At 62.4% G+C, this 25,319-nt stretch overlaps 1 protein-coding gene across 9 annotated transcripts in view; it reads left to right on the top strand.

Moving 5' to 3' along the window:
• TNRC6C (trinucleotide repeat containing adaptor 6C) overlaps positions 1-24,915 on the top strand; it is a 115,969-nt gene extending 91,054 nt beyond the window's left edge. For 2 of the 9 annotated variants that reach the window (XM_070060236.2, XM_089316680.1), the window contains 14 exons: positions 297-354; positions 3,235-3,377; positions 4,592-4,765; positions 5,680-5,826; positions 8,280-8,399; positions 10,537-10,620; positions 11,143-11,377; positions 13,821-13,988; positions 14,628-14,819; positions 15,182-15,325; positions 20,281-20,472; positions 21,032-21,102; positions 21,487-21,626; positions 22,552-24,915. In XM_070060236.2, the coding sequence (XP_069916337.2) occupies positions 297-354; positions 3,235-3,377; positions 4,592-4,765; positions 5,680-5,826; positions 8,280-8,399; positions 10,537-10,620; positions 11,143-11,377; positions 13,821-13,988; positions 14,628-14,819; positions 15,182-15,325; positions 20,281-20,472; positions 21,032-21,102; positions 21,487-21,626; positions 22,552-22,855 (2,172 nt within the window). In that variant the 3' untranslated portion in view covers positions 22,856-24,915. Of the gene's footprint in view, positions 1-296; positions 355-3,234; positions 3,378-4,591; positions 4,766-5,679; positions 5,827-8,279; positions 8,400-10,536; positions 10,635-11,142; positions 11,378-13,820; positions 13,989-14,627; positions 14,820-15,181; positions 15,326-20,280; positions 20,473-21,031; positions 21,103-21,486; positions 21,627-22,551 lie in introns of those variants that run through there. The other 7 variants (XR_016223465.1, XR_016223466.1, XM_089316678.1 and 4 more) reach the window with 7 other exon arrangements.
• Positions 24,916-25,319: the final 404 nt, after the last annotated feature.

Below are 25,319 nucleotides of genomic sequence, written 5' to 3'. Positions count from 1 at the left end.
CTGTGTCTGGGGCCCTGCAGCCCTGGCCTCGGGGGCGTGCGTCCCAAACACTGCTGCCCAGTGCGGCCCAGAGCACGGTGGCTGCAGGACTTGCTCAAGCCCCGCCTCCTGCTGACCAGAAGCGCCAGCCCGGCCTTTGATCGCGAGTGGTTTTACCTGAACGTCACCGATGCCGCGCCGCAGCAGGGAGGAGGGCGTCTCCGGTCCGGACCCTGACCACAGTCCCGTTCCTGACCTGACGGTGACCGCACGTCCGTTTGTTAACGCCCTCTAACGAGAGCTCTTTCCCTACCCAGAGAGAGCCAGCTGAAGAGGCCTTGAGGAGTAACAACATGAACCTCGACCAGGCCATGAGTGAGTAGGCTGAAGTGCACCCGCCTGTTCCCGGGGGTTTTGCTGGGGTCGCCGGGGAGGGCGGGGCCCGGGGCTGAGGGGCCAACGCCGGCTTTGAGCCATGTTTGCTTTGCGTTTTGTTTTTTTGGTTTTTGTTTTGTTTTCATTTTTTTTTTATTAAACAGAGAGAGACAGGAGAAAGGTCTTCCTTCCGTTGGTTCACTCCCCTAATGGCCGCTATGGCTGGCACTGCACTGATCCAGAGCCAGGATCCAGGTGCTTCTCCTAGTCTCCCATGGGGTGCAGGGCCCAAGCACCTGGGCCATCCTCCACTGCACTCCCGGGCCACAGCAGAGAGCTGGCCTGGAAGAGGGGCAACCGGGACAGAATCCGGCGCCCCGACCGGGACTAGAACCCGGTGTGCCGGCGCCACAGGTGGAGGATTAGCCTAGTGAGCCGCGGCGCCGGCCCTGTTTTCATTTTTATACAGTCCTTTTTTAAAAAAAAGACTTGTTTATTTGAAAAGCAGAAATACAGAGTGAAGGAGAAAGAGAAAGAGCTGCTTTCTGCTGGTTCACTCCCCAAATACCGCAACGGCCGGGGCTGGGCCTGGCCAGGGCCAGGAGCCAGGGGCTTCCTCTGGGTCTCCTACATGGGCACAGGGGCCCAAGGACTTACACCGTCCTCTGCTGCTTTCCCAGGTGCATTAGCAGGGAGCTGGATCGGAAGAGGAGCAGCTGGGACTCAAATCGGTGCCCATATGGGACATTGGTGCTGCAGGCAGAGGCTTAACCTTCTACGCCACAGCACTGGGACCTGTCCAGTACTTTAATAAGTGGATGAATTCTCCGCTATTTGGGGAGGAACCCGGGGCCTCTTGCAGACAGAAGGCAGGACCAGAGCCAGACTTGGGCTCCCCCAGCCCAGTGCCTCACCCCAGGGGCGCTCACTTAGAGCCACAGGAGCATTGCTGGGCTGGCGCAGCTCTGGCTGCTGTTTGTTTAGTTGATTGTTTTAAAGATTTGTTTTATTTATTTGAAAGGCAGAGTTAGAAAGGAGGCAGGAGAGGTCCCCAGATGGCTGCAGGCCAAAGCCAGGAGCCAGGAGCTTCGTCCTGGTCTCCCACGTGGGTGCAGGGGCCCAAGTACTAGGCCATCTTCCACTGCTTTCCCAGGAGCATTAACAGGGAGTTGGGTCAGAAGTAGAGCAGGGGGCGACGCTGTGGCTTAGTGGGTTAAGCCACTGCCTGCAGTGCCAGCATCCCATGTGGGCGCCAGTTCAAGTCCCAGCTGCTCCACTTCCAATCCAGCTCCCTGCTGTGGCCTGGGAAAGCAGAGGAAGATGCCCAAGTGCTTGGGCCCCTGCACCACGTGGGAGACCAGGAAGAAGCTCCTGGCTCCTGGCTTCGGATCGGCGCAGCTCCAGCCATAGCAGCCATTTGGGGGGTGAACCAACGGAAGGAAGACCCTTCTGTCTCTCTCTCTTACTGTCTAACTCTGTCAAATAAATTAAAAAAAAAAAAAAAGTGCGCCCCCAGTGCTTACGCAGTGAACTGGGGAACAATTCTGAACACCACAGTCACCGGCAGACAGCATCGATGTGTGGAAACAGGCGTCGGGTGCGCCGAGGGAGCCTCGCACACGGGCTCCGCCCCGAAGGCGGCTGCACGGGTCCTCGACAGCACACAAGTGCTGCAGGCGTCGGTCGTGCAGCTTGAGTCCTTGTAGTGAGTCAGCAAGTTCCTAGGTAGTGAGGGTGGGGCTGGTGTCGGAGCACAGTGTGCTAAGCCGGCATCCTGCACCACAGAGCCTCGTGCGAGTCCCGGCCGCTCTGCGCTTCCGGTGCCGCTCTGCTGCTGGCCTGGGAGGCAGCAGGTGACCGCCAAGTGCTGAAGCCCCTGCCGTCCACGTGGGAGACCTGGTCCACCCCTGTCACCCGGGCAGTGAACCAACAGAGGAGGATCTCTCTGTCCCTCCCTGTCACTCTGCCTTTCAAATAAATAAGTCTTACAAATGAGTGAGGATAGAGCGTCTAGTAACATCCAAGGGCCAAAGCGTGGGCTACGGGGCTGCCCCGGGTTCGGCGGAGCAGCTGACATCCGTGCCCCTCGTCAGGATCCTTGAGTTCAGTGCCAGCCCTGCCTCCCGGCGATGCAGACCCTGGAGGCCGCGGCGATGGCTCCAGGGCTTGGGTTCCTGCCCCCGCAAGAGGAGCCTGGATGGATGTCCCAGCTCCCAGCTTCAGCCAGGCCTGGCCCTGTCCATTTTGGACTTTTGGAGAATGAACAGATGAGCGCTCTCTCTCCCTCTCGCTGTCTCAAGTAAATTAGTGATTTTTTGCAATGTATGCTACAGACTGCAAGGGTAGGAAAAGCCCATGTGAACTAGAGAGAGCGACTTCTAGCTCCTTAAAGTGTGAGGTGATGTGAGCTGACGCAGGCGCAGCTGGCACCGTCAGCAGGCCGCAAGCTGCAGCACAGGCCCTGCCCTGCTTTGCGAGGTGGCGCTCCTGCCGGGGGCGCAAGAGGAGGCTGGGCAGTCGGGAGGGCCCCCTTGAGACAGGCGCGTGGAGCCTGCCTGAGGGGAGAAGCAAGCCCCGAGGGACCAGCAGGCGCCGTGTGTGGAGTGCAGAGGACAAGCAGAGCCAGGCAAGCCGGCGGGGCCCGTCCAGGTCTGTGCCCAGCGCCCCTTGGGGGGGCTGTTGCCCTGCCCCAGGCTTCAGCCGGCACCCGTGCAGGTCTGTGCCCAGGGCCCCTTGGGGGGCTGTTGCCCTGCCCCAGGCTTCAGCCGGCACCCATCCAGGTCTGTGCCCAGAGCCCCTTGGGGGGCTGTTGCCCTGCCCCAGGCTTCAGCCGGCACCCGTCCAGTTCTGTGCCCAGAGCCCCTTGCTCTTGTTCCCCAGGCGCTCTACTGGAAAAGAAGGTGGACGTGGACAAGCGTGGCCTGGGAGTGACTGACTACAATGGGATGGTCCCAAAAGCCCTCGGCTGCCGCCCACCCATCTCCAAAGAGTCTTCCGTGGACCGTGCCACCTTTCTGGACAAGGTGTGCCTTTAGGGAGTTCTTGGTCTGGTTGCCTTGTAGCATTTGCACTGTGTCCTCGGTGCGAGTCGGGTTGACACTTGCTGAGCTGTCGTGGTTCGGTGACTTGTACCCGTCAACTCAGGAGGGGTGCGCTCCCAGGCAGGCAACGCTGAAACAGGCCCGGCCTCACCGTGCGAGCGCGCTGGTCACCTGCTGCCTGTGCGACAGGAAGAGGTCATCAGGTTTCTGTTCGGTCTCAATTTCAAGATGGCAGTTGTGTCATTTGGGAATGATGGCACGCGCTTAATCTTGGGAGAAGGGATTAGAGGCGGCGGGGCTTGGCCCCGGCTGGCTGGCCTGTGCCCGTCGGTCCGCAGTGCCCCTGCGGAGCTGGAAATCCCAGGCCCTTCAGTGTTGTCGGTGTGACCGCAGGAGGGTGGAGCGTCGCCTTCCAGTCGGGTTCTAGAAGCCTCAAGGAGAGCTGAGTGAAAGCACAGGTTAGAGGCGAGAACAGGCCCACAGCAGAGGCGGTGTCTCCGCGGCTTCCGCCGCACGCCGGGCTCGCGAAGGCTGCGTCTGTGGCGTGGCGCAGGAATGGACGCGAACCAGAGTAACTGGCCCTTGGTCTGGGGTTCCGGTCTAACTCAACTCCCCGCAACCCTGGCACGGCGCCCTGGCTGAGTTGCTCACCTTAGAGTGTGGAGCAGACGCAGGCGGGCCGCGGTGCCAGATGAGACAGATTTGCAAAGGGCCTGGCACGCAGCGTGACCTCAGTAAATGCAAAGCGATCAGCAGGGTTGGTCTGAGAACAGGGCCCTCACGGGGCTGAGCCCGTGGAGTTGCTGTGGGTGCGCGTGTGCGCATGTGTGCGTGTGCGCAGCCTCGCAGCGGCTCCTCCAAGCACACGCGCCCGTGGGCACTGGGGCAGCTCCTGAGTGAGGCTTTGGCCACGCCTCTGTGCTTCCCCTGACTCCCTGAAGCCGGGAGACTGGGGCTTAGTGTGTGTGTGTGTGTGTGTGTGTGTGTGTGTGTGTGTCTGAGTGTCTGAAATGGAGTTTTAGTGAAAACAGCGTCCTAACCCTGTTTCTCTTTTTCTTTTTCCCTCTTCCTTTTGCCCATGTCCTCCATTCCCTCACCCACACGTTCTGATCTTTCGATTCTTTGTCCATCCATTCCCCTCTCCCTGTCTTCCTGGGACACTGTTTGCCGCTGTGTCTGCTGCCCACTGCACGCAGCTCACCCTCTCTTTCTCCAATCAGGATGGCGGCCTCGTGGAAGAGCCCACGACTTCACCGTTTTTGCCTTCCCCAAGCCTGAAGCTCCCCCTGGCAAACAGTGCACTCCCCGGTCAGGCCCTGGGTGGGGTTGCCTCAGGGCTGGGCATGCAAAACTTGAATTCTTCTAGACAGGTAAGGCTGTTGGGAGAGCAGGGCGCTCTGTGTACCTGCCGTCTAACGCGTGTGTTGGAAACCTGAACTTCTTAGTTCACCCGATACTCCTGTCGCTGCGGAGTCAGGTTCACACAGGCGGCCGAGACGCTGTAGGGCCTCCCTATGGGCGCCGGCACTGCCAGGATTAGACCTGAGCAGCAGGGAGCTGGTGTGGTGGCCGGCAGGCCTGCAGGCGCCAGGTCCACTACGGCACCCGTGGTGCCCGGCCTCTCCCGGCAGCGCCCCCGCGGTGGCCTCGCCCTCGGCATACGCTGCCTTCCGCCTGTGCCCAGACTTGAGGGCACATGCCCTGCGAGGTGTCACTCCCGCCTCGCCCCTCCTGGGGAAGGAGGAAGCTGACCGCTGGGTTCTCCGGTGCGAAGTGAGACACGCACAGGCCGTGCAGCGGCCCTCACTTGGTCCCTCCTGGACTTGGGCCTCTGAGCGTCTCTGGGCGTGGACACTGCGGTGTCCCCTGTGTGGTGTGGTCCCAGTGCCGTTAACCACTCGCAGCCGCTTCCAGCGGCACGAGCCTGGGCTCCTCCAAGCCCCGCCCGGGGGCTTTAGCAGGGTGGGGCTGGCGGTGGACGCCGGCTCCAGCCGGATTCCCTGCTCTCCTGGTTGGCCATAATGCGGCCCAGACGCCACTGGGTGAAGCACTTAGTGTTCTGCCATGGCCAGCCTGTGACAGCTTTGGGGACAGTGTGACACTGACTCCATGTGGCTCCTGTGCGCGTCCTGGGCCGGTTTCCCATCGCTGTGACTGCGGAACGGGTTGACAGTGTAGGAGGCAGAAGCAGGTCTGTGTTTGTACTTAGGACAAAGCGTTTCCCAGCCCCTGCAGACGGCGCTCCTCTAACCCCTGCCTGTGTGCATGCGCTCCGCCCCTGCAGATACCGAGCGGCAATCTGGGTGTGTTTGGCAACAGCGGAACAGCACAAGCCAGGACCGTGCAGCAGCCGCCACAGCCACCAGTGCAGCCTCTGAACCCCTCCCAGCCCAGTCTCCGTGCTCAAGTGCCTCAGTTTCTATCCCCTCAGGTCAGCCCCTCACACGAGCGCACGCGTGGCCAAGCGGAGAGACGGGGGCGTCTGGTGGGGTCTCGGGCCGAGTCAGTCACTGCTCTGAAGGGAGGGCCAGGTGGTGCGCCGGGAGGAGGGCTGGCGCGTTGAGCTTTCGTGCGCCCGAGAGTCCTGGGCAGCCGCTCAGCCGCCCTGCTGCCGGCACACCTCCAGCCGCCCGAGCCGGGTGCGAGTGGCGCTGGCCCACTGTGTGGAGTGCGCTTGGTCGTGGTCGTGTTGCAGAGAGCAGCTCCGGGGAGCGTCGGGCTCAGAGCAGTCCAGGGTGGCGGCCTTCCGTGGAGCTGCGTGACCCAGGGCTGCAGGCCTGTGGCAAGCACTGTTAGTTCACGCCTGCCCCAAGAGACTTGATTCTATCAAGGAAAGGGGCGTGGTGGTTGTGCGTGGGCTACGGCCGCCTGGTGGTGGTCTTGACTTCTGGAATGTTCCGTCACTGCTCTTGCTCCTTACCTTGCCCAGCCACTGTGGCCGCTCATGCTGCCGACAGAGCTCTCTGCACCTTGGCGGGCCGGGGCGCTGTGCTGCTGCCCTGGGGCAGACCCCGCGTGGCCACCACATTCTAGCGTGACCTAGCAGAGAGAAAAACGGCTTTCTTCCCTACAAGACCTCTGGTACTGGGAAGAGAGCTGACGTTTCTGAGGGGCCTGATTTTCAGCCCGGTGCAAGAGAGAGCGTGCTAATGTCTCAGTGTGGTGGCTCGTAGACTTGAGTTAGACTTCGTCTTAGCTGACTAGAAAGTCACGTCCTAGTGCACTGGGCTGCACCACAGCCAGCAGGGAGCCGCGGGCCGGTGAGCCCTGCTGCCCACGCGGGCTCCCCGCACAGCCTGCCCCACAGACGACCTGATGTCTCCCACCTCCCAGTGCCTCCAAGGGGGACCCAGCCCTCAGCACTGGGACTGGGTGCTGGGTGCTGGGCGCACACTTGCCCAGCAGGACAGCATGGCACAGGGAGGAGAGCGCCGTGTAGCAGGGAATTCACTAGGACTCCGGCCTCTGTAACTGCGCCAGGTGAGAGGGCTGGGGGCTGGGAGGAGGCAGTGACGCAGATGAGTCAGGACACACGGTGAGCTGCGGTTAGCACGAAGATGCCCAAAGGGCAGGCGGGCAAGGCGAACGTGCCTCTCTCGGGGGCTTCTGGGACAGCCTCGCCTTCCACCAACCACAGCGAGCAAGGCAGGGGAGGGCGGGGGCTTGAGCAGGCGGCCTGGCGGCTGCACAGGCCCCAGTGGTTGGGAGGCAGTGACAGGAATGGCAGGCCCCCTCCCCGGCACGCCTGACTGTCCCGCACGTCGGCCATTGCAGGGTGGTTTCTCGGGAAATCGACTTACCTTCCTGATTTGAGTGAATATATTCGGGCTGGGCCTTTGGCCTACCCGTTAGGACCGGAGTCGCCCACGTCCTGTGATGGACAGCTCTGTCCTGGTTCCAGCTCCCTGGGAACGCAGGCCTCGGGCACAGCAGTGCCGCCCACGTGAGAGACCTGGCGGCAGCTCCCAGCTCCTAGCTCCTGCCTGCAGCCTGGCCCAGCCCTGGCTGTCACAGGCACTGGGAAATGAACCAGGGCGTGGGAGTCAATCCTTTCTCTCTCTGCCTTTCAAATAAACAAAATAATTTTGAATATTGAAAATGTGTTTTTACAGAAACTCTACATGTCTGCCATAAACAAGAGAGTCGCCATGGCCAGTACCGGCTCCTGTTGGTTCAGAGTGGGGAGGTCTCTGAGCGGGTCAGGGTCAGGTCTGCGAGACCCGCAGGGGTGTGGGGTCAGGTCTGCAGAGACCCGCAGGGGTGCGGGGTCAGGTCTGCCAAGCCCGCAGGGGTGCGGGGTCAGGTCTGCCGAGCCCTGTAGGGGTGCGGGGTCAGGTCTGCAGAGAACCGCAGGGGTGCGGGGTCAGGTCTGCCGAGCCTGCAGGGGTGCGGGGTCAGGTCTGCCGAGCCTGCAGGGGTGCGGGGTCAGGTCTGCGGAGACCCGCAGGATCTGCTGCCAGGCTGAGGTCGACACCTCCCCAGCAGGCGCTGACAGGCCTGCGATCAGCAGTGCGCCCCTGCCCCATTTGGGTGGGGCTCAAGCCAGGGTCAGCGTCTTGCTGGGGTCTCCCTTGCTGTCCCCGGGTGAGGAACGCCGCCTCTGGGAGGAAAGGCCCGGATCAGGACGTTACTCGTGACGGAAAGGCTTGGAGGCCGGAACCCCGGGCCTTCCCTGCTCCCTGCCTGGCCTCCCTCCCCTCGCTCGCTCCTCTCTTCCTCACGTCAGCTACTCCTGCTAAAACGTGCGTGAAAAGTGACTGTCCGTCAGAGTGCACCCTTGAGGCCAGTGCCGTCTAAGTGTCCTTATGAGTGACTTCCAGAGAAGGGCGTGCGCAGGCCTACCTCCGCAGACGCGTGGCTAATGGCGTGTTTTCCATTGCGCAGGTTCAAGCACAGCTTTTGCAGTTTGCAGCAAAAACCATTGGTCTCAACCCTGCACTACTAACCTCGCCAGTTAGCCCTCAGCACATGACGATGCTGAGCCAGCTCTATCAGCTGCAGCTGGTGAGTGGGCAGACGCCGGGCGCCGGGCGGCACGGCGCTCCTGGCGAGAGCAGGACGAGGGGCTGCTAACGCGCGCGAACCAGGAGCCGTCAGGAGGGCGGGCGTCGGCCTCCGTGTGCGGGCCTGTGCTCCCGCGGGTGCTCTCGGCCGGCGTCAGGGCACAGGGACCTCAGTCCTCACACGGTGCTGGCACGCACAGTGCGGTCCTGGGGCGGGGCAGGGAAGTCGCCCGTTAGAGTGGACGCTCTGGGGCCACAGAAGCCCAGGAACACAGCTGATGGGACCTAATCCTGGGAGTTTCATCACTTAACATAGCTTTAGTTTTTAATTTTCCGACATCCATGCCGCTGTGTTGCTGGTTGTAGACTGAGCTTGTGGGCGTTGAAGGGCCAAGTGCGTAGTCCTGTCTCTAACATGTGGAGGCCTCATCTGAGAACTCACCGCCTGGGAAACGGCCAGGCGCCGTGAAGGAAGCCGAAAACAGGGCACGTCCCTGACGGACTCAGGCTTTGATGGGAGGCCCGGGGCCCACGGTCTCCCGCCCCGCTGCCCGGCTCACAACGTGGGCGTCCGGCTTCCCAGGGGAGGCGGAAGGAAGGCCGGTGCTGGAGACCTCGCGGTCCTGCCAGGCACAGCCCCAGGCACGGCCAGGCCATGTCAGCCAGCAGGCTTCTGTCCTGGCCACAGCCCCACACCACACAGAGCCCACGGACTGAGGCCAAGAATCTCCCGGTTACACAGCTTGCAGTGACCTCTGTGGTGTGAGAATCAGAGAAAATGTAGGGTTACGTTTGTACTCTGGTTTAAAGCAATACATTCTGTCCTTTTCTTTTAAAGATTTATTTATTATTTATTTGAAAGTCAGAGGTACACAGGAGAGGCAGAGAGACAGAGAGAGAGAGGCCTTCCATCTGCTGGGTCACTCCCCAATTGGCCGCAACGGCTGGAGCTGCGCTGATCCGAAGCCAGGAGCCAGGAGCTTCTTCTGGGTCTCCCATGCAGGTGCAGGGCCCAAGGACTTGGGTCATCCTCCACTGCTTTCCCAGGGCACAGCAGGGAGCTGGGTCAGAAGTGGAGACTCAGGCCGGCGCCACGGCTCACTAGGCTAATCCTCCGCCTTGTGGCGCCAGCACACCAGGTTCTAGTCCCGGTCGGGGCGCCGGATTCTGCCCCGGTTGCCCCTCTTCCACTGCCCGGGAGTGCAGTGGGGGATGGCCCAGGTGCTTGGGCCCTGCACCCCATGGGAGACCAGGAGAAGCACCTGGCTCCTGCCTTCGGATCACCGCGGTGCGCCGGCCGCAGCGCACCAGCCATGGCGGCCATTGGAGGGTGAACCAACGGCAAAGGAAGACCTTTCTCTCTGTCTCTCTCTCTCTCACTATCCACTCTGCCTGTCAAAAAAAAAAGAAGAAGTGGAGACTCAAACCAGCACACAGAGGAGGCTGGCGCTGTGGGGAGCAGTCTAACCCGCTACGCCACAGCGCCAGCCCCTCCAGCTGTGCCGTAGGACCCACGAGAATTCACTTACATGAAGCGTTTCATGCCTGCATCAGCAGTAGGTTAGTGAGGCGTTTCTAATAATACAATGTCTGCCTTTATTTGAATTCTGTTTTAATAAGGCTTCATGCCAGAAATGCCCCCAAAAATCAGTGTTGTAAGAAAAATGTGAACATTCAGCCAGCATTCTGGCAGGAGCAGGACGGTGCACGGCACTCGTCGGGTCTGTGCCGGCCACAGGTGCTCCAGAGCCTGCAGGCTGTGTGCCGGGTACTGCTCACCGCCGCCTCTCCCACACCGTCCAGGCCGCCGGGACTCAGCGTCAGATTAAGCTGTCGTCTTTGAGTTTTTAGTTGCATGAATCACGCAGAGTGTAGCTCTCCTCGCTGACTGACGGCCTCACTACCAGCTCTAAAGAGGGTATTGTCGGAGTTACTTTGGAGAAATCTGGACACTGGAAAAGCTTTGCCAACACATTTAGCCTTTAACAAATGCGCGGTGCCTCCGCAGTGCGCTGAAGCGGCGGAGCAGTTAGGACCGGCGGTGCCGGCCACTGTCTCTTGCCTGCTGCCTGATGTCCACAGGTGGAGCCACTTGTGGACCTGCCTGTGACCCGTCCACTCTTCCTTTGTGTCCACAGGCATACCAACGTTTACAGATCCAGCAGCAGATGCTACAAGCCCAGCGCAATGTTTCCGGACCCATGCGACAGCAGGAGCAGCAAGTAGGTCCCCCCAGGTGGGCCTGTCCTTAGCTGTGGCACTCCATCATCGGGGAGCCGCTAGAGTGTCGCCGGGCTTCCCCTGTGCTCGCTGGGTAGGGCACAAGGCAGCCCGGGCGTGCAGCAGTGGGGCGTGAGCCGGGTGTGTGGCTGGGCGTGCAGCAGTGGGGCGTAAGCCGGGTGTGCAGCCAGGTGTGCAGCAGTGGGGTGTGCAGCCAGGAGTGCAGCAGTGGGGCGTGAGCCGGGTGCAGCCGGGTGTGCAGCAGTGGGGCGTGAGCTGGGCGTGAGCCGGGTGTGAGCCAGGCGTGCAGCAGTGGGGCGTGAGCCGGGTGTGCAGCCGGGTGTGCAGCAGTGGGGCGTGAGCTGGGTGTGCAGCCAGGTGTGCAGCAGTGGGGCGTGAGCCGGGTGTGCAGCCAGGTGTGCAGCAGTGGGGCGTGAGCCGGGTGTGCAGCAGTGGGGCGTGAGCCGGGTGTGGCCGCGCGTGCCGCCCTGCCTGCCTGAGGGCCGTGTGTCTCCACCTGCCAGGTTGCGCGCACAATCACTAATCTGCAGCAGCAGATCCAGCAGCACCAGCGCCAGCTGGCCCAGGCCCTGCTCATGAAGCAGCCGCCAGCACCGCCGCCGCCCCTGTCTCTGCACCCCTCTGCAGGCAAGCCGGCCATGGACAGCTTCCCCCCCCACCCCCAGGCTCCCGGCCTACCCGACCTGCAGACCAAAGAGCAGCAGTCTTCGCCCAACACCTTCGCTTCTTACCCTCTCGGTGAGTCCCCTGGGCTCCGTGCTGGCACCAGGGAGCGCCCCGTGACGCCCAGGACCGCGCGGCTGTGGTCGCAGCGGCTGACCAGCGCACCGGGAACACAGCCTTCATCAGGGGGTAGCTCCAGCCACCGTCTGCGGAGCAGGACTTTGGCCACCGCCACAAACGCTTTCTGTAAACTGAAGGCAGGGCCGTGGGCGCCCCGCAGCTGCCGCACTCCCGCCTCAGCTCTGCAGCTCGTCCCTCTGATTCTCTTCCCTCAGGACGCAGAGGGCCGCTCCCAGCGGCGCTGCCGGCACAGGGCTCATGTTCACAGGAGCCAGGCACTTCTCTGGAACAAACAACATTTGAAAGGCAGAGTGACACAGAGAGAGAGCTTCCATCCCCTGGCTCACTGCACAAGTGCTCGCAACAACAGGGCTGGGCCAGGCCAAAGCCAGGAGGCAGGAGCTCCACCTGGGTCTCTCACGCGGGTGCAGGGCCCAAGACACTGAGCCGCCTTCAGCTGCTTTCCCAGGTGCACTAGCAGGGAGCTGGATGGGAAGCAGAGCAGGCAGTGACTTAACCCACGGAGCCCCTCAGTCAGGCACTTACCCACGGAGCCACGGCCTGCCCCTCAGTCAGGCACTTACCCACGGAGCCACGTGCCTGCCCCTCAGTCGGGCACTTACCCACGGAGCCACGTGCCTGCCCCTCAGTCAGGCACTTACCCACGGAGCCACGGGCCTGCCCCTCAGGCACTTACCCACGGAGCCACGGCCTGCCCCTCAGTCAGGCACTTATCCACGGAGCCACGGGCTGCCCCTCAGTCAGGCACTTACCCACGGAGCCACGGCCTGCCCCTCAGTCAGGCACTTACCCACGGAGCCACGTGCCTGCCCCTCAGTCGGGCACTTTTTTTTTTTTTTTTTTTGAGGGCCTTCATTGCGAACTCTCCCTGCCAGTCAGCTTGTCCTGTGCAGCATTCCTGAGGGAGACGCATCACTGGCGAGCGACAACACTTGGAAACAGCGGGTGTTTCAGTAGCTGGGCTCACCCTCCGGGTGTATAACACAGAGTTCTGTTAATGCGGCGTGGGGCCCTGACTTAGCCTTCCCGTTAAATCCCACCTAGTTTTATTTAAATTTCATAAGTACAAGTTTAGGAATGTAGTGAGTCTTCCCACCATGCCCGCCCTCCCACCCCGAGGCACTCCTTGAGAAGCAGGGAGGCTCAGGGGCTGGAGTTGTGGTGTAGCGGGTAACGCTGCTGCCTGCAGCACGGCCTCCTGTGTGCCACCAGTTTGAGGCCCGGCTGCTCCACTTCTGATCCAGCTCACTGCTGTGGCCTGGGGAAGCAGCAGAAGATGGACCAAGAGCTTGGACCCCTGCACCCACGTGGGAGACCCCATGGAGCTCCTGGCTCCTGGCTTTGGCCTGGCTCACTCTTGGCCATCGTGGCCATCTGGGGAGTGAACCAGCAGACGGAAGATGTTCTATCCCCTCCCCCCTTCTCTCTAACTCTGACTTTTAAATAAATTAAAAAAGAAAAGCACCATTTACTCATGCAACTCCTACAGTAGAGAATGTGAGTTGTATCATCTGCCACATCAGCACCTGTCCATCGCTGGCCTTCCTAGAGGGCACACACCTGGCACGCAAGCCCACAGGTGCCCCCCAGGCCAGGTGGGCTGGCAGGAGAGACTCAGCAAAGGGGAGTGACCCCAGGAGCTGTGCCCAGACTGTCAGAGTGCAGAAGCTAGCGATGGCACTCCGGCTGCTGGTGGTGGCGGTTAGAGTTGGCAGACACACAGCAGAGGGAGCTGGCAGCTTCAGACGTGGCCGAGTGCTGGCGCCCGGGACACCTGCACCCTGTGCCTGGGGCCTGGGTTCAAGTCCCAGCTCTGCCCCACCCAGCCTCCTGCTCCTGTGACCCTAAGTAGCTGGGTCCCTGCCACCCACTGAGAGACCAGATTGAGGTGGCCTTTTGTTTTTGTTTTGTTTTGTTTTGTTTTCTCTTTTTGGGGTTTTTAAAAATGATTTATTTGAAAGGCAGAGTTACAGAGCGAGAAAGAGGTCTTTCATCTGCTATTTCACTCCCCAAGTGGCCCAACAGCCAGGACTGGGCCAGGACAAAGCCGGGAGATTCGTGTGGATCCAAAGTGGAGCAGCCGGGATTTGAACCTGCGCTCACATGGATGCTGGTGGCACAGGGGCAGCTTAACCCTTTGTGCCGCGGTGCCACCCCCCAGATTGATTTCTTGGCTCCTGGCTGTGGCCTGGCCCAGCCCTGGCCGTGGTGGAGGTGTCTGTGGAGTGAGCGTCAGATGGGAGATCCCTGTCTCTCTCAAAAAAAAAATGAACATTAAAAAGAAGTTTCAGTCAAAGTCTTTGGCCACGAGTGCAGAGGGAGCTGCAGAGACCGCAGAGGGGCGAGGCTGTCCTAATCACTGCGTCTCCGCCTGCAGCTGCACTGGCCCCGAACATGAGCATGGGCAGCATGGACGTGGCCAGCGGCTTGTCGGTGAAGGACCCGTCCCAGTCGCAGTCACGCCTCCCTCAGTGGACACACCCCAGCTCCATGGAGAACTTGACGGGTGCCGCTTCTCCTCTGGATCAGAACCCGAGCAAACACGGTACGCCCCGGCCCGCGGGCGCGCTCCCGGCCACCTCGGCCGCCGCGGGAATTCAGGGAGGAAAGCGGAGTGGAGAAGCGTGCGAGTCCCTTAGAGCCAGGTCTCGGCCAGGCAGGGCCCGAGCTTGCGGAACCAGGCGCCCGGTCTCAGCTGCAAACTGAGACATCATTGCAAACGCCCCAGAAGGGGACCGCGCCGTCCCGTCAGCAAGCAGAGGGGAATCCGAGCCCTCGGGAATGGCAGAACACAAGTTAAACCCAGGCGCTTAGGAGGAGCAGAGCCGCCCAGCACCGTCGGCGCGGAGCTTCCCGGAGCATACACAGCAGGAAGTGAGCCCGAGCCAGGATTCTCTGCTTCCTGTGGGGGACCCGGCGCACGGCGCCTGCTCGGCTGCCCATGGCGGGAGCGGGGAGCAGCCTCCTCCGGGGCCATCGGTGTCGTCTCCGTCACTTCGACGCCCAGCGTAGAGGCCGGGAGGTGTGCAGGGCCCACAGCAAGCTTGGTCACTAGCCAGAGACCCGCGGGGGCCAGACCAGCTGCACAGTGGCTCCCGGAGAGCCCTGGCCAAGTCTGGCAAATGAGGCCCTGGTGTCCGGAGCGAGGGGGCTCACTGGGTCCCTCTTTCCTGCTGTCCCACAGGTGCTATCCCTGGAGGTCTAAGCATTGGGCCTCCGGGTAAGTCCTCCATTGACGACTCTTACGGCCGGTACGATTTAATCCCAAACAGTGAGTCGCCAGCCAGCCCGCCTGTAGCTGTTCCCCACAGCTGGTCGCGCGCCAAATCCGATAGTGATAAAATTTCCAACGGCTCCAGCGTCAGCTGGCCCCCAGGTAAGGCCGTGCGACACCTCTGTGGTGCCAGGCTTGCACTGTCCAGGCGTGGGAGAGCCTTGGCATCCAGCACCCCTCCACCCCTTATTCTCAACAGTGGGGCTACAGAGCCTCGGTGACGCCAGCCACGGCGGAAGGCCCGGGGCCGTGGGCTGCAGGCTCCCACAGCCCTCCTCCAGGCCGCGGGAGCTGTGGTGCCGGCTCCAGCCTGATCGGAGAACACGCTCATGCACTGAGAGGCAGCGGGAAGTGTGCCTAGGCCGGCAGATGACCAGTCTGCAGACGGGAAGAAAAACACGTACAGCGTGGTGGAGCACGGCGGGCGTGCTGACGCTTGCCGCTTGTCTTGGTTTCTGCCGCAGAGTTCCACCCCGGCGTGCCCTGGAAGGGGCTTCAGAACATCGACCCCGAGAGCGACCCCGACGTCACCCCCGGCAGCGTGCCCAGCGGGCCGAGCATCAACACCACCATCCAGGACGTCAACCGCTACCTCCTCAAGAGTGGAGGTGGGCGCGGCGGGGAGGGGCGGGCGGGGCCTCACACACGTCAGCCTCCCTCCCGGAAATGCTTGGACCCGGAGCGTGCCCACAGGGTGCCCAAAAAGTTCGGGATTTCAGCGCGATTCGGATTTTGGGTTTTCCTGTGAGGGATGCTCACCCGGTACATCATGTTTTACGGTTTTACAAAATCACGTTAGCCATTAAGATTTTTTTAAAGATTTATTTATTTGAAAGTCAGAGTTACACAGAGAAGGAGAGGCAGAGAGAGAGAGAGAGAGAGAGAGAGAGAGAGAAAGGTCCCCTAGCCGCTGGTTCACTCCCCAGATGGCTGCAACAGCCGGAGCTGCACCGATCCGAAGCCAGGAGCCTGGAGCTTCTTCAGGTCTCCCACGAGGGTGTGGGGTCCCAAGGACTTGGGCCATCTTCCGCTGCTTTCCCAGAACATAGCAGAGAGCTGGATTGGAAGTGGAGAAGCTGAGACTCGAACCGGCGCCCATATAGGATGCTGGTGCTGCAGATGGCGGCTTTACCTGCTAAGCCATAGCACCAGCCCCAGAATGCTTTATTTTTAAAACTCCACAATAGAGGTGAACTGGCCCTTTAGACTTGCGCGTCCAGGCTGCGCTTCCTTCCCAGGACGTGGCTGAGGCCTGTCCCCAGGGCTGTTCTTCCTGCTGCTGATTCTGCTCCCCCACGGGACTCCAGGGTGCAGCGGGGAACGGGGTTGGCTGAGCCAGGAGGGGTTCACCGTGTGGGAAGGAGAGGGCGGCCAGCGGTAAGCCCCCGGCATAGCCCTGGGAAGGTTTCCGGGCTCCGGCGCCAGTGTTGGGGCCCTGTGCTTGCGTGTCCGGGTGGGAAGACCACGCAGACACAGCCCCTCTTTCCTGCTGGGGCTGTGAGGCGGCAGGGGAGGGCTGAGGCACAGCCGTCCTGCTGTCCTGCAGCAGGGCTGTGGCGGCAGGGCAGGAGCCAGTGTGTTCTGAGGGTCCTGGAGACACCCAGCCAGGTGCCGGACAGGTTGGGAAGAAGGGAGGCGACCTGTGGGCGGGGCCAGAGGGAGGAGCCGGCTGACCCTGGTTCTGGGTGGCAGCAGAGGTGTCGCAGGCGGCTCCCCCACCTGCCCAAGGGTGCTGCAGCTTGGAGAAAGTGTGCGTGCTGAACAGGTGAGCAGCTGTCTTGGTTCCATCGGCTGAGAAAGGAGAGACTTCAGGGCAAACGAAAATCCAGGGAAGGCATCGGCCCCGAGAAGAGAGGAGAAAGTGGGGTCCCCGGCTCTGGGAGCAGAGAACCCGGCCGGCGCAGCCGGGTCGCCGTCCGGGGCGTGGCGGGGGTCCGGGCCCCGCTGCGTGTCTGGGGATGAGCTTCTTCGTCGCTGACTGCCTTGGGTCGAGTTCTGACTTCAGTGAGCGCTTCCACAGCCCGGTGTCGTGGGGCGCGCGGGTCACGGCGCCGCCCCGGAAGGGGACAAGGGGACCCTGAGCACCCGTTCACTTCACTGCGTGTGGTGCCAGCACTGACTGACAGCTGAGCTCGTGAGACGGGTTTTGCTGTTGACACTAAACATCCTAGACGAGGCCCCATTGGATCCGCATGTCCTGTCGCTAAGCATAAAGGGGACCTCATAGGGAACGTCTGTGCTGGAAGGTGACGGGGGGGGGGTCACTCAGGGCACCATGGAGCTGCCGCCTCAGGTCTGCGAGCTTCTCAACTCTGGTGCCTCGTGGTAAGGCAGCCACCACCAGCTGTGCCGGTTGGACAGGGCCCAGGTGCCGGGCACCCTGGCTCTGGGGAGGGTGTGGGGGAAGGAGAGGGTCCAGCCCGTGCCCGTGCCTCTCCCGGCCCATGCCTGTGTCCATCCTGGGTCGTACCGAGCTTTCCATGGGAGAAGCAAGACAGTCCCAGGGCAGGGACCAGACGCCGGCACGAGGACACGCGTCCCCCCGGCTCCTGGATGGCCAGGCACTTGGGGACTGCGAGGTCACACAAGCGGCTCCTGTGTTCCCAGCGAATCTGTGAGGGCTGAGTTTTGTTGCTGGGTTTTGCTTTTCTCTGACTCCTGGCCGCTGTCTGCTGTGTGGCCATCGCGCGAGCGTGGAAGGACGAGCGAGATCGTCCCTCGTGACCGGAAGCCCGTGTCCAGGAGGGGCGCAGCGCCTGTCCTGGGCCCCGGGGCCCCCCCACGGGCTTCTGCCAGGAAGGGCAGCTTAGGAAGAGAGCCCTCCGCCTGCATGCCGCCCGTGGCTCAGTGCCGCGTCTCTTCTGCAGGGTCCTCCCCGCCATCAGCGCAGAACGCCAGGCTGCCCCTCGAGTGCCTGGCCGCTCAGAGCCGGCTCCGGCCGCCGGGGCTCTGTCGGCAGCTCTGCACCGCCCCCTAGTGTTGCCGGTGCGCAGCGGCCTCTCGCCTCGCGGGTGGCATTTTCTCCCCACCCCACCCCCTCCCCACGGAACTTGGCAGGCCCAGCTCTTCCCTAGCGAGCGGGGAGGCTGCGACAGGCCGTGGGCAGGGCCACGTGTGTGGCTCCTCTGAGGGCCCCGGAGAAGCAGGTGACGGTGCCTCGTGCGGAGCACAGGCCAGGACACGGCGCGGTGGCCTCTGGCCAGCTGGCTTCCTTCTCTGCTCCTCCCACCTCCCTCCTCAGGGCGGCAGGACGAGGGGCGCGCGAGGGTTTACAGGCAGGCCCTGTGTGGGACGTGCTGCTGCCACAGGCCCGGGGAGACCCCAGCAGGCCCCCTTGCTAACTCCCAGCACCCAGGCGTGGTCAAGCCGCTGCCGGGAGGTGGTGTCTGCCGGTTCCGTGTCGGCATAGCTGTGCGCATTCTTCAGAGAGGGGACCCGAGAATCGTGCATCATAGGAACTCGGGGGGCATGGGCTGGAGGAGTGTGGTGCAGTGGCCGAGACGCCGCTCAGTGCTCCCACAGCACCGACTGTGGTGGTGGCACGAGGGAGAGTCCCTGCCACCCCGGGGAGACCTGGATGAAGTCCTGGCTCCCAGATTGGGCCCAGCCCGGCCCCTAAGCATTGCAGCCATCTGGGGAGTGACCGGGGCCTGGGAGCGTCTCCTCTTCCTCCTCTTCCCTCTCCCCCCATCCCCCTCCTTTGTCACTTAAGAGAAATCCGAATCTGGAGTTAGGACTTCGTGTCCGCATGGGCAGGTTTGGGGAGCGAGAGCCCAGGTAGGCAGGGCCGTTTGTCCAGCTTCGTAATACCGCACGAGGGAAAGTCGGTCTTGTAGTTCAGCTCTTAATTTAAACCAAAACAAGAGGAGAGCTTCTGGATTATTCTTAATCCTGCTGATGTCCAGAGGTCCAGCATTTTGATCACGATCATTTAGGTCTAGAGAAAGGACACCAGCACCGCAGCTCACTAGGCTAATCCTCCACCTGCGGCACTGGCACCCCGGGTTCTAGTCCCGGTCGGGGAGCCGGATTCTGTCCCGGTTGCCCCTCTTCCAGGCCAGCTCTCTGCTGTGGCCAGGGAGTGCAGTGGAGGATGGCCCAAGTGCTTGGGCCCTGCACCCCATGGGAGACCAGGAGAAGCACCTGGCTCCTGCCTTCGGATCAGCGCAGTGTGCCAGCCACAGCGGCCATTGGGGGGTGAACCAACGGCAAAGGAAGACCTTTCTCTCTGTCTCTCTCTCTCATTGTCCACTCTGCCTGTCAAAAAAAAAAAAAAAAGAAAGAAAGAAAAAGGAAAAGAAAAGGACAAATAAACCATCTGCCCCGGGCCGGCGGGCACAGCTGGTGCAGCCGCCGCTCCCCAGAGCACTGGCTCAAGTCCCTGTGTCTGTGCCTGCTGAGGCACTGGGAGGAACAGTGATGGCCCAAGCCCCCAGGTGTCCGCCACCCACGGGGGCACCTGGACGGAGCTCCTGGCTCCTGGCCACGAGCATCTGGGGAATGGCTGTCGGATGGAAGATCCTCTGTCTCTCCCTACCTCTCTGTCACTCTGCCTTGCAAATAAGCAAGTGTTTTTAAAAAAAAAAATCACCTTCCCTACGTGTAAGACAATTTTTAATGGTAGTTTTTTAATTTATTTATTTGAAAGTCAGAGTTACAGAGAGAGAGAGAGAGAGAGGTCTTCCATCCGCTGGTTCACTCCCCAAGTGGCCACAACGGCCAGAGCTGGGCTGACCCGAAGCCAGGAGCCAGGAGCTTCTCCTGGATCTCCCATGTGAGTGCAGGGCCCAAGGACTTGGGTCATCCTCCAGTGCTTTCCCAGGCCATAGCAGAGGGCTGGATCAGAGAGGAGCAGCCAGGACTTGAACCGGCGCCCAGAGGGGATGCCGGCACTGCAGGCTGGGGCTTCACCCGCTGCACCACAGCGCCGGCCCCCGTGGTGTTTGCTTCCCTCATCAGCAGCATCTTTTCCGAGGTGAGCATCTGTCCAGTACAAGGTCACGGTCACCTCCAGGGGCCAGGCGTGGAGAACCTCACGTGGCACCGTGGGCCGTAGGGGCGCGTGGATGGTGCGGCTCTGCTGCCCAGCCTCCTGCCCCTGTGCCGAGCGCTGAGGCCGCCGGAAGCTGACGGCCTCCTCTCCTTGCTGCGGGGGAGGCGGGGCTGCCGGGCTCACCAGCTCCGCTTCTCCTCCCAGTGTGCCAGAACCCCGCGCCATCCCACGGCAGTGCGCAGCACACAGAGCCTGGCTGGCCGCGTCCCAGGGGACGTGGGGGCCGGGGGGCGTCTGGCCTAGGTGGACGTGTGGCCTTGTGAGCTGTGTCCAGTGAGACAGGGAGTCGGCCTTGATGTTGGGCTTTGAAAATGCTGCCTCCTTGCTGTCAGATTGTGTCTGGTACGTTTAGCCAACTGGTGGAGTATCAGGAGGCGCAGCGGTCGGGCTGCCACAGTGGTGTCTGACGGCACGCGTGCCGCAGGCCCTGTCCCCGCTGCGCCCCCCGCACTCGGCCCGCGCAGCTCTCCCGTGTCTAAGGATGCGTGCCCCATTTCCCGGCCTCTCCAGGTAAACTGTCGGACATCAAATCGACGTGGTCCTCCGGCCCGGCCTCCCACGCGCAAGCCTCCCTGTCCCACGAGCTGTGGAAGGTGCCCAGGAACACCGCGGCACCCACGAGGCCGCCTCCTGGCTTAGCCAATCCCAAGCCTTCCTCCACCTGGGGCGCCAGCCCCCTGGGCTGGACGAGCTCCTACTCGGGTAAGCTGCGCCAGAGTCGGCTCCGCACCCTGCTGACCCCGCGGAAGGCTTGGCGCTTGGTCCTCTGGAGCCTGACAGGGCTGCGTAGGGAGCCAAGTCACCAGAGGCTTCCAGGGGGTTCTGCCCGGCCCTGGGTGCGCCGGGGCCAGGGGAGCCCAGCCCCACCCCCGGAGCTCACACTCAGCTCTTCTAGGAGTCTTCCCCCATCAGCCAGCATGAGGGCCTTGGGTCCTGCTGGTTCTGTTTGGGTGCTCAAGGCCAAGAGCCACCCAGACACCCCCACCCCCTCCCAGACCTGGAACCCACAGCCCTGCAGCCCTGCAGGCTTCCAGCAGGGCCACAGCCAAACTCAGGACGCGTGCACTGGGCGCCTGTGAGACCGAGTGCTGGGGGCATCTCCAGCCTCAGGGTGGCCCTCATGGGCCAGTGCCTCGAGGCTGAAGGGGCCGGGAGGCAGAGGCAGAGCCTGGGACGCCCTCGCAACCCACACCGCAGCGCTGGGCCCCGCAGCGTGGCCGCCGAGGCCGCGTCAGCTGAGCCTCTCCCGCTCCTTGCACAGGTTCCGCGTGGAGCACCGATGCCTCCGGAAGAGCAAGCAGCTGGCTCGTCCTGCGCAACCTCACACCCCAGGTAGGGCCCAGCGCCAGGAGCGCGGCCCGGGGCCGGCGCAGGCCATGAGCAGGCAGGTGCCGGTCCCCTCGCTGCTTCCCCCCCGAGAACGGCTGCACCAACTCGGGCTGCCTGGCCGCCGTTGGCCTCCCCGGGCCCTGGAGCCCTGGCACCCCAGGGCCTTGTGCACCGGTGAGAGAGGGCAGAGCCCGTGCGGGCTTCTCCTGCTTCCCGCTTGGCGTTGCTGCCTGAAACAGCCCTGGAAAGCTGCTCCCGGATTTCAGCTGCAGACTTGGCCAGAGGCATCAGTCAGCACCGCGAAGGCTGGCGCTCAGCCCTCTGGGGGAAGGGCGTGGCCCATGTGGCGTCGCAGCCGCGCTGACGCCCACTGCCTCCCTCCCCCAGATCGACGGCTCCACTCTGCGGACGCTGTGCCTGCAGCACGGGCCTCTCGTCACCTTCCACTTGAACCTGACCCAGGGCAACGCTGTGGTCCGCTACAGCTCCAAGGAGGAAGCCGCCAAGGCCCAGAAGTCTCTGCACATGTACGTTCCCCTCCGCGCCGCAGGGCCGGGGTCCTCGCATGGCCGCCCTCAGCTCTGCCGCCGCTTCAGAGACCCCGGCTCAGGTCCTGGGCTAGGGCTTCAACGTGGGAGTCTGGGGGCAGCCAGGCTGTGCCCTCCCCCAGCGGCCCTTGGAGCCAGCCTCTGGCCAGCCCCCGAGCCCTGACATCCATCAGGGGTGGCACCTAGGAATCAGTCACTCCTGTTTGCAGAATGTGTACGGATGCTGGACGGTCCCCAGGTGTAGCGGTGCATCCGTGCCCTGGACGATGGCCCCTGGGGGTTGGGACGCCCACATCCGGATCACAGGGCCGGGTTCGAGTCCCAGCTCTGCGTCAAGTAGCAGCTCCCTGCTCCCGTGCACCCCGGGAGGCAGCAGAGGGCGGCTCAGTACTCGGGCCCCTGCCGCCCACCTGCCAGGCCCAGGTTGACTTCCAGGCGTCTGGCCCCGGCCATCCCTTGCTGTTGTGGCCACCTGGAGGGTGGGCCAGTGAGAGATCTCTGTCCCTCTCCCCCTCCCTCCCCCTCTCTCCCCCCTTCATTTCCCCCCTCATCTCCACCCTCCCCCTCTCTCCCCCCTCCATTTCCACCCTCCCCCTCTCTCCCCCTCTCCATCTCCACCCTCCCCCTCTCTCCCCCTCTCCATCTCCACCCTCCCCATCCCCCCTCCTCCCTCTCTCTCCCCCCTCCTTGTACCCTCCTTCCCCCCTGTTCCCCTCCCCCCTCTTCCCCTCTCCCTCCCCCCCCCCATGTACTCTGCACCAATGCAGTGTAGGTGCTAGGAATCCAGAGTGCGAGTCCTGGGTTTGCAAACAGCGAGGGCCTCACTGCCACCCCCCAGCCCGGGCCCAGGGCTGAGAGATCAGAGATCGCGGGCCGTGGCCGACTCCTCGTCTCACTGTCCTAGGTGTGTCCTGGGAAACACGACCATCTTGGCGGAGTTCGCGGGCGAAGACGAAGTGAACCGGTTCCTAGCCCAGGGCCAGGCTCTGCCGCCCACCTCCGGCTGGCAACCCAGCGGCGGGGGAGGCCAGGCGCGCCTGGGCACCGCCCCCTGGAGCGCCCCGTGCCTGGGCGCCAAGGGGAGCAGCGAGCTGCTCTGGGGCGGCCTGTGGGGCCCGCCCAGCGCCGACGATGCCAGGGTGGTCGGCAGCCCCACCCCGCTGAACACGCTGCTGCCCGGGGACCTGCTCAGCGGGGAGTCGATGTAGGCGCCGCGGCCGGCGGCCCTCTGAGTACCTCTGTCCAGTACTGAGACGACCCTGCGCGCAGCCCTCGGACTGTCCCCGGGCCGCCGCGGGCTGCACCTGCTCCCGACAGGACGCTCCTCATAGCTTTGGTTTGGTGTCGTCTTGCGTTTGTATGGTGTGTTGTCATTTGGTTTTTAAGTATAAAGCTGCTTAGAATAGTTGTATCATGAAGGGCACTTTCCAGACCGCGGGCCGGGGGCCGGGCCGGGGCGGGGGCCGCGCACCCAGAGGAGCCTGCGGGCTCCGGCACCTGGCGGCGCCGCCCGCCCCGCCCGCCCCGCCCGCCTATGCACATTACCCTCCTCTCATTACTTTTTCATGGCATTTTTTTTTAATCCCAAAAAAATATTTTTTAAAAGTTAAAAAAAAAAGACATATCAAACATGCAAATACTTGAATCCAGCAGGCCAATAAGGAAATGTGAACTTTGTAAGTCTGGTCCTAGCTCCCAGGTCGACATCAGTACAAACAGGCTCTAGGAAAACTCCTGCGTTCATAGCCTCCGTGTGCGTGCGAGGCCGCGTGTGCGTGCGAGTGCGTGTGTGTGTGTGTGCGCGTGTGCGAGGGTGGACCGCCTCCCCGTGTTCAGTATCTGCTTTGTGTCGGCATCGGTCGATCGGCTCTGGCTTTGCACTGAGTGTCCCCGCCCGCGCAGCGGTCCGGACAGGGCCGGCGACCAGTCACGTGTACATGTTTACTCAAGGACTGTGTTCGCGGTGCGCCCGGCGCGTCCCGCCTGGAGCAGCCTCCGTGCGTGCGTGCGTGCGTGCGGACTGATGCGGGAGTGGCCGCCGGCACCTCACCGACTCCTCTGAGTGACGTCGGAGACCCGGCGCTGGCGGTAGCCCCCGGGCCCCGCCTGTTTACAGACCTTTTTTTTCCTCCTCAGACTTTAAAATTTAAAAATTTTTAAAAGGAATTTAACAAAAAAAAAAAAAAAAAGAAAGAAAGAAAAGAAAAAGAAAAAAAAAAAGACTTCGGTCACAAAGACCCGTTCCGGGAGCGCGGCGCCGGACTCCGGGTGGACAGCGCTGTCCCCGCGCCGCGGACTCCGGGCGCCGCCCCGCGCGGCCTTGCACACGGCGCAGGTGCTCTCAGGAAAGCCAGGGCTCCGGGCAGCCGCGCCGCCTCACGGATTTCTACACCGACTCCTAGCACTGAAGATATTATTTAAAAAAACAAAAAAGAAAAAAAAAACACACAAAGAAGAAAAATACCTAATCTCTAATGTGTAGCAGTTACATATTTACCAAATAATGGACTCGAGAGAAATAGATGTTTGAAGAGTGCTTTATATTAAAATCGCTTTATGTTTTACATGACCAATGTCCTGATTGTTTTGCAAGGACCGAGGAGTGACACGAACGCTGGGCCCTCCTGCTTGAGCGGGGAACTCGTGCGTTACGTTTTTCCTAATTAGCTTTTTAATGGTTTTATCAAAACAAAACAAAAAAGGAAAAAAAAAAAAAAACCAACTGCAAGGTTGCAGATCCACAAAAGCTGGTGTCACAGAGGATCCCAAACTACGCACAAGCCGGGCTCAGGACGCCGCGGAGCCGCCGCCGCGCCGTGCGCGTGACGCGCGTGCCCCTGCCCGTGGGTCAGGAGCGCGTGCGCACCGTGTGTGATGCGCGTACACCCGCACACGTGGGGCAGGTAGGCGCGCGCCGTGCGCGCGATGCACGCACTCCGCCTATGTGGGTCAGGTGCGCGCGCGCACTGTGTGTGACGCGCGCACTCCCGCATGTGTGGGTCCTGCGCGCGCCCAGACGCACGGCTAGCGCTGCCACTCGGCTCCGAGCTATGGAAAACTCTGGATGTTTTGTTCCCGGGGCTGGTCGTGAGGACTGTGCGTCTCTCGGTTTTGTTTTTTTGTGTTTGTTTTGGGACCTTTTGTTTTGAACTGAAGATGTCGGTAACTCCGTGGCCCCGAATGTCCCCGTCACAGAGCGCGCGAAGGCCCCCGGCCGCAGCGGGCGCGCGGCCGGGTCTTAATAAATTGGTTTTTTCTTGGCTGTTCACGGATGTGCGTCCCTCTGCTGCGTCCCGGCGCCGGGAGGTACGTCGATTGCGATGCACGCGGGGAGCCCCGCACCGACTCACGCCCAGCTGCGTCTCCGCCGGCTGTGTGGTCCTCGCCCAGCAAAACCGAATTTCAGCCGTTCGGACTCCAGGCCAGGCCGGCGCGTGCCCGGGCTTCGGCGGCGGCTCCCGCAGCTTCCGCCGGCCTGGAGCCTGCTGGCCTGTGTGTGCGCGGCCCCGCACCGGCACCGCCACCGCGTGGACCCAGATGGAAGACCCCCTGCGGGGGCCGGCCACCGCACCCCGCAGCACCGCCTCGGCCCTGGCCCACATTAGAATTCCCTGAAGATGCTGAAAATCCCCACGCAGAGCCACCCAAACCAGATCCACCGACCCCGGGGTG

The sequence above is a fragment of the Oryctolagus cuniculus genome, chromosome 17 (genome assembly GCF_051225735.1).
Source record: "Oryctolagus cuniculus isolate XC-2025 breed Fujian yellow rabbit chromosome 17, ASM5122573v1, whole genome shotgun sequence".
Classification (NCBI taxonomy): Eukaryota; Metazoa; Chordata; class Mammalia; order Lagomorpha; family Leporidae; genus Oryctolagus; species Oryctolagus cuniculus.
The sequence above is the reverse complement of the archived record's forward strand: the minus strand, read 5'-3'. Positions and strand labels throughout refer to the sequence as shown.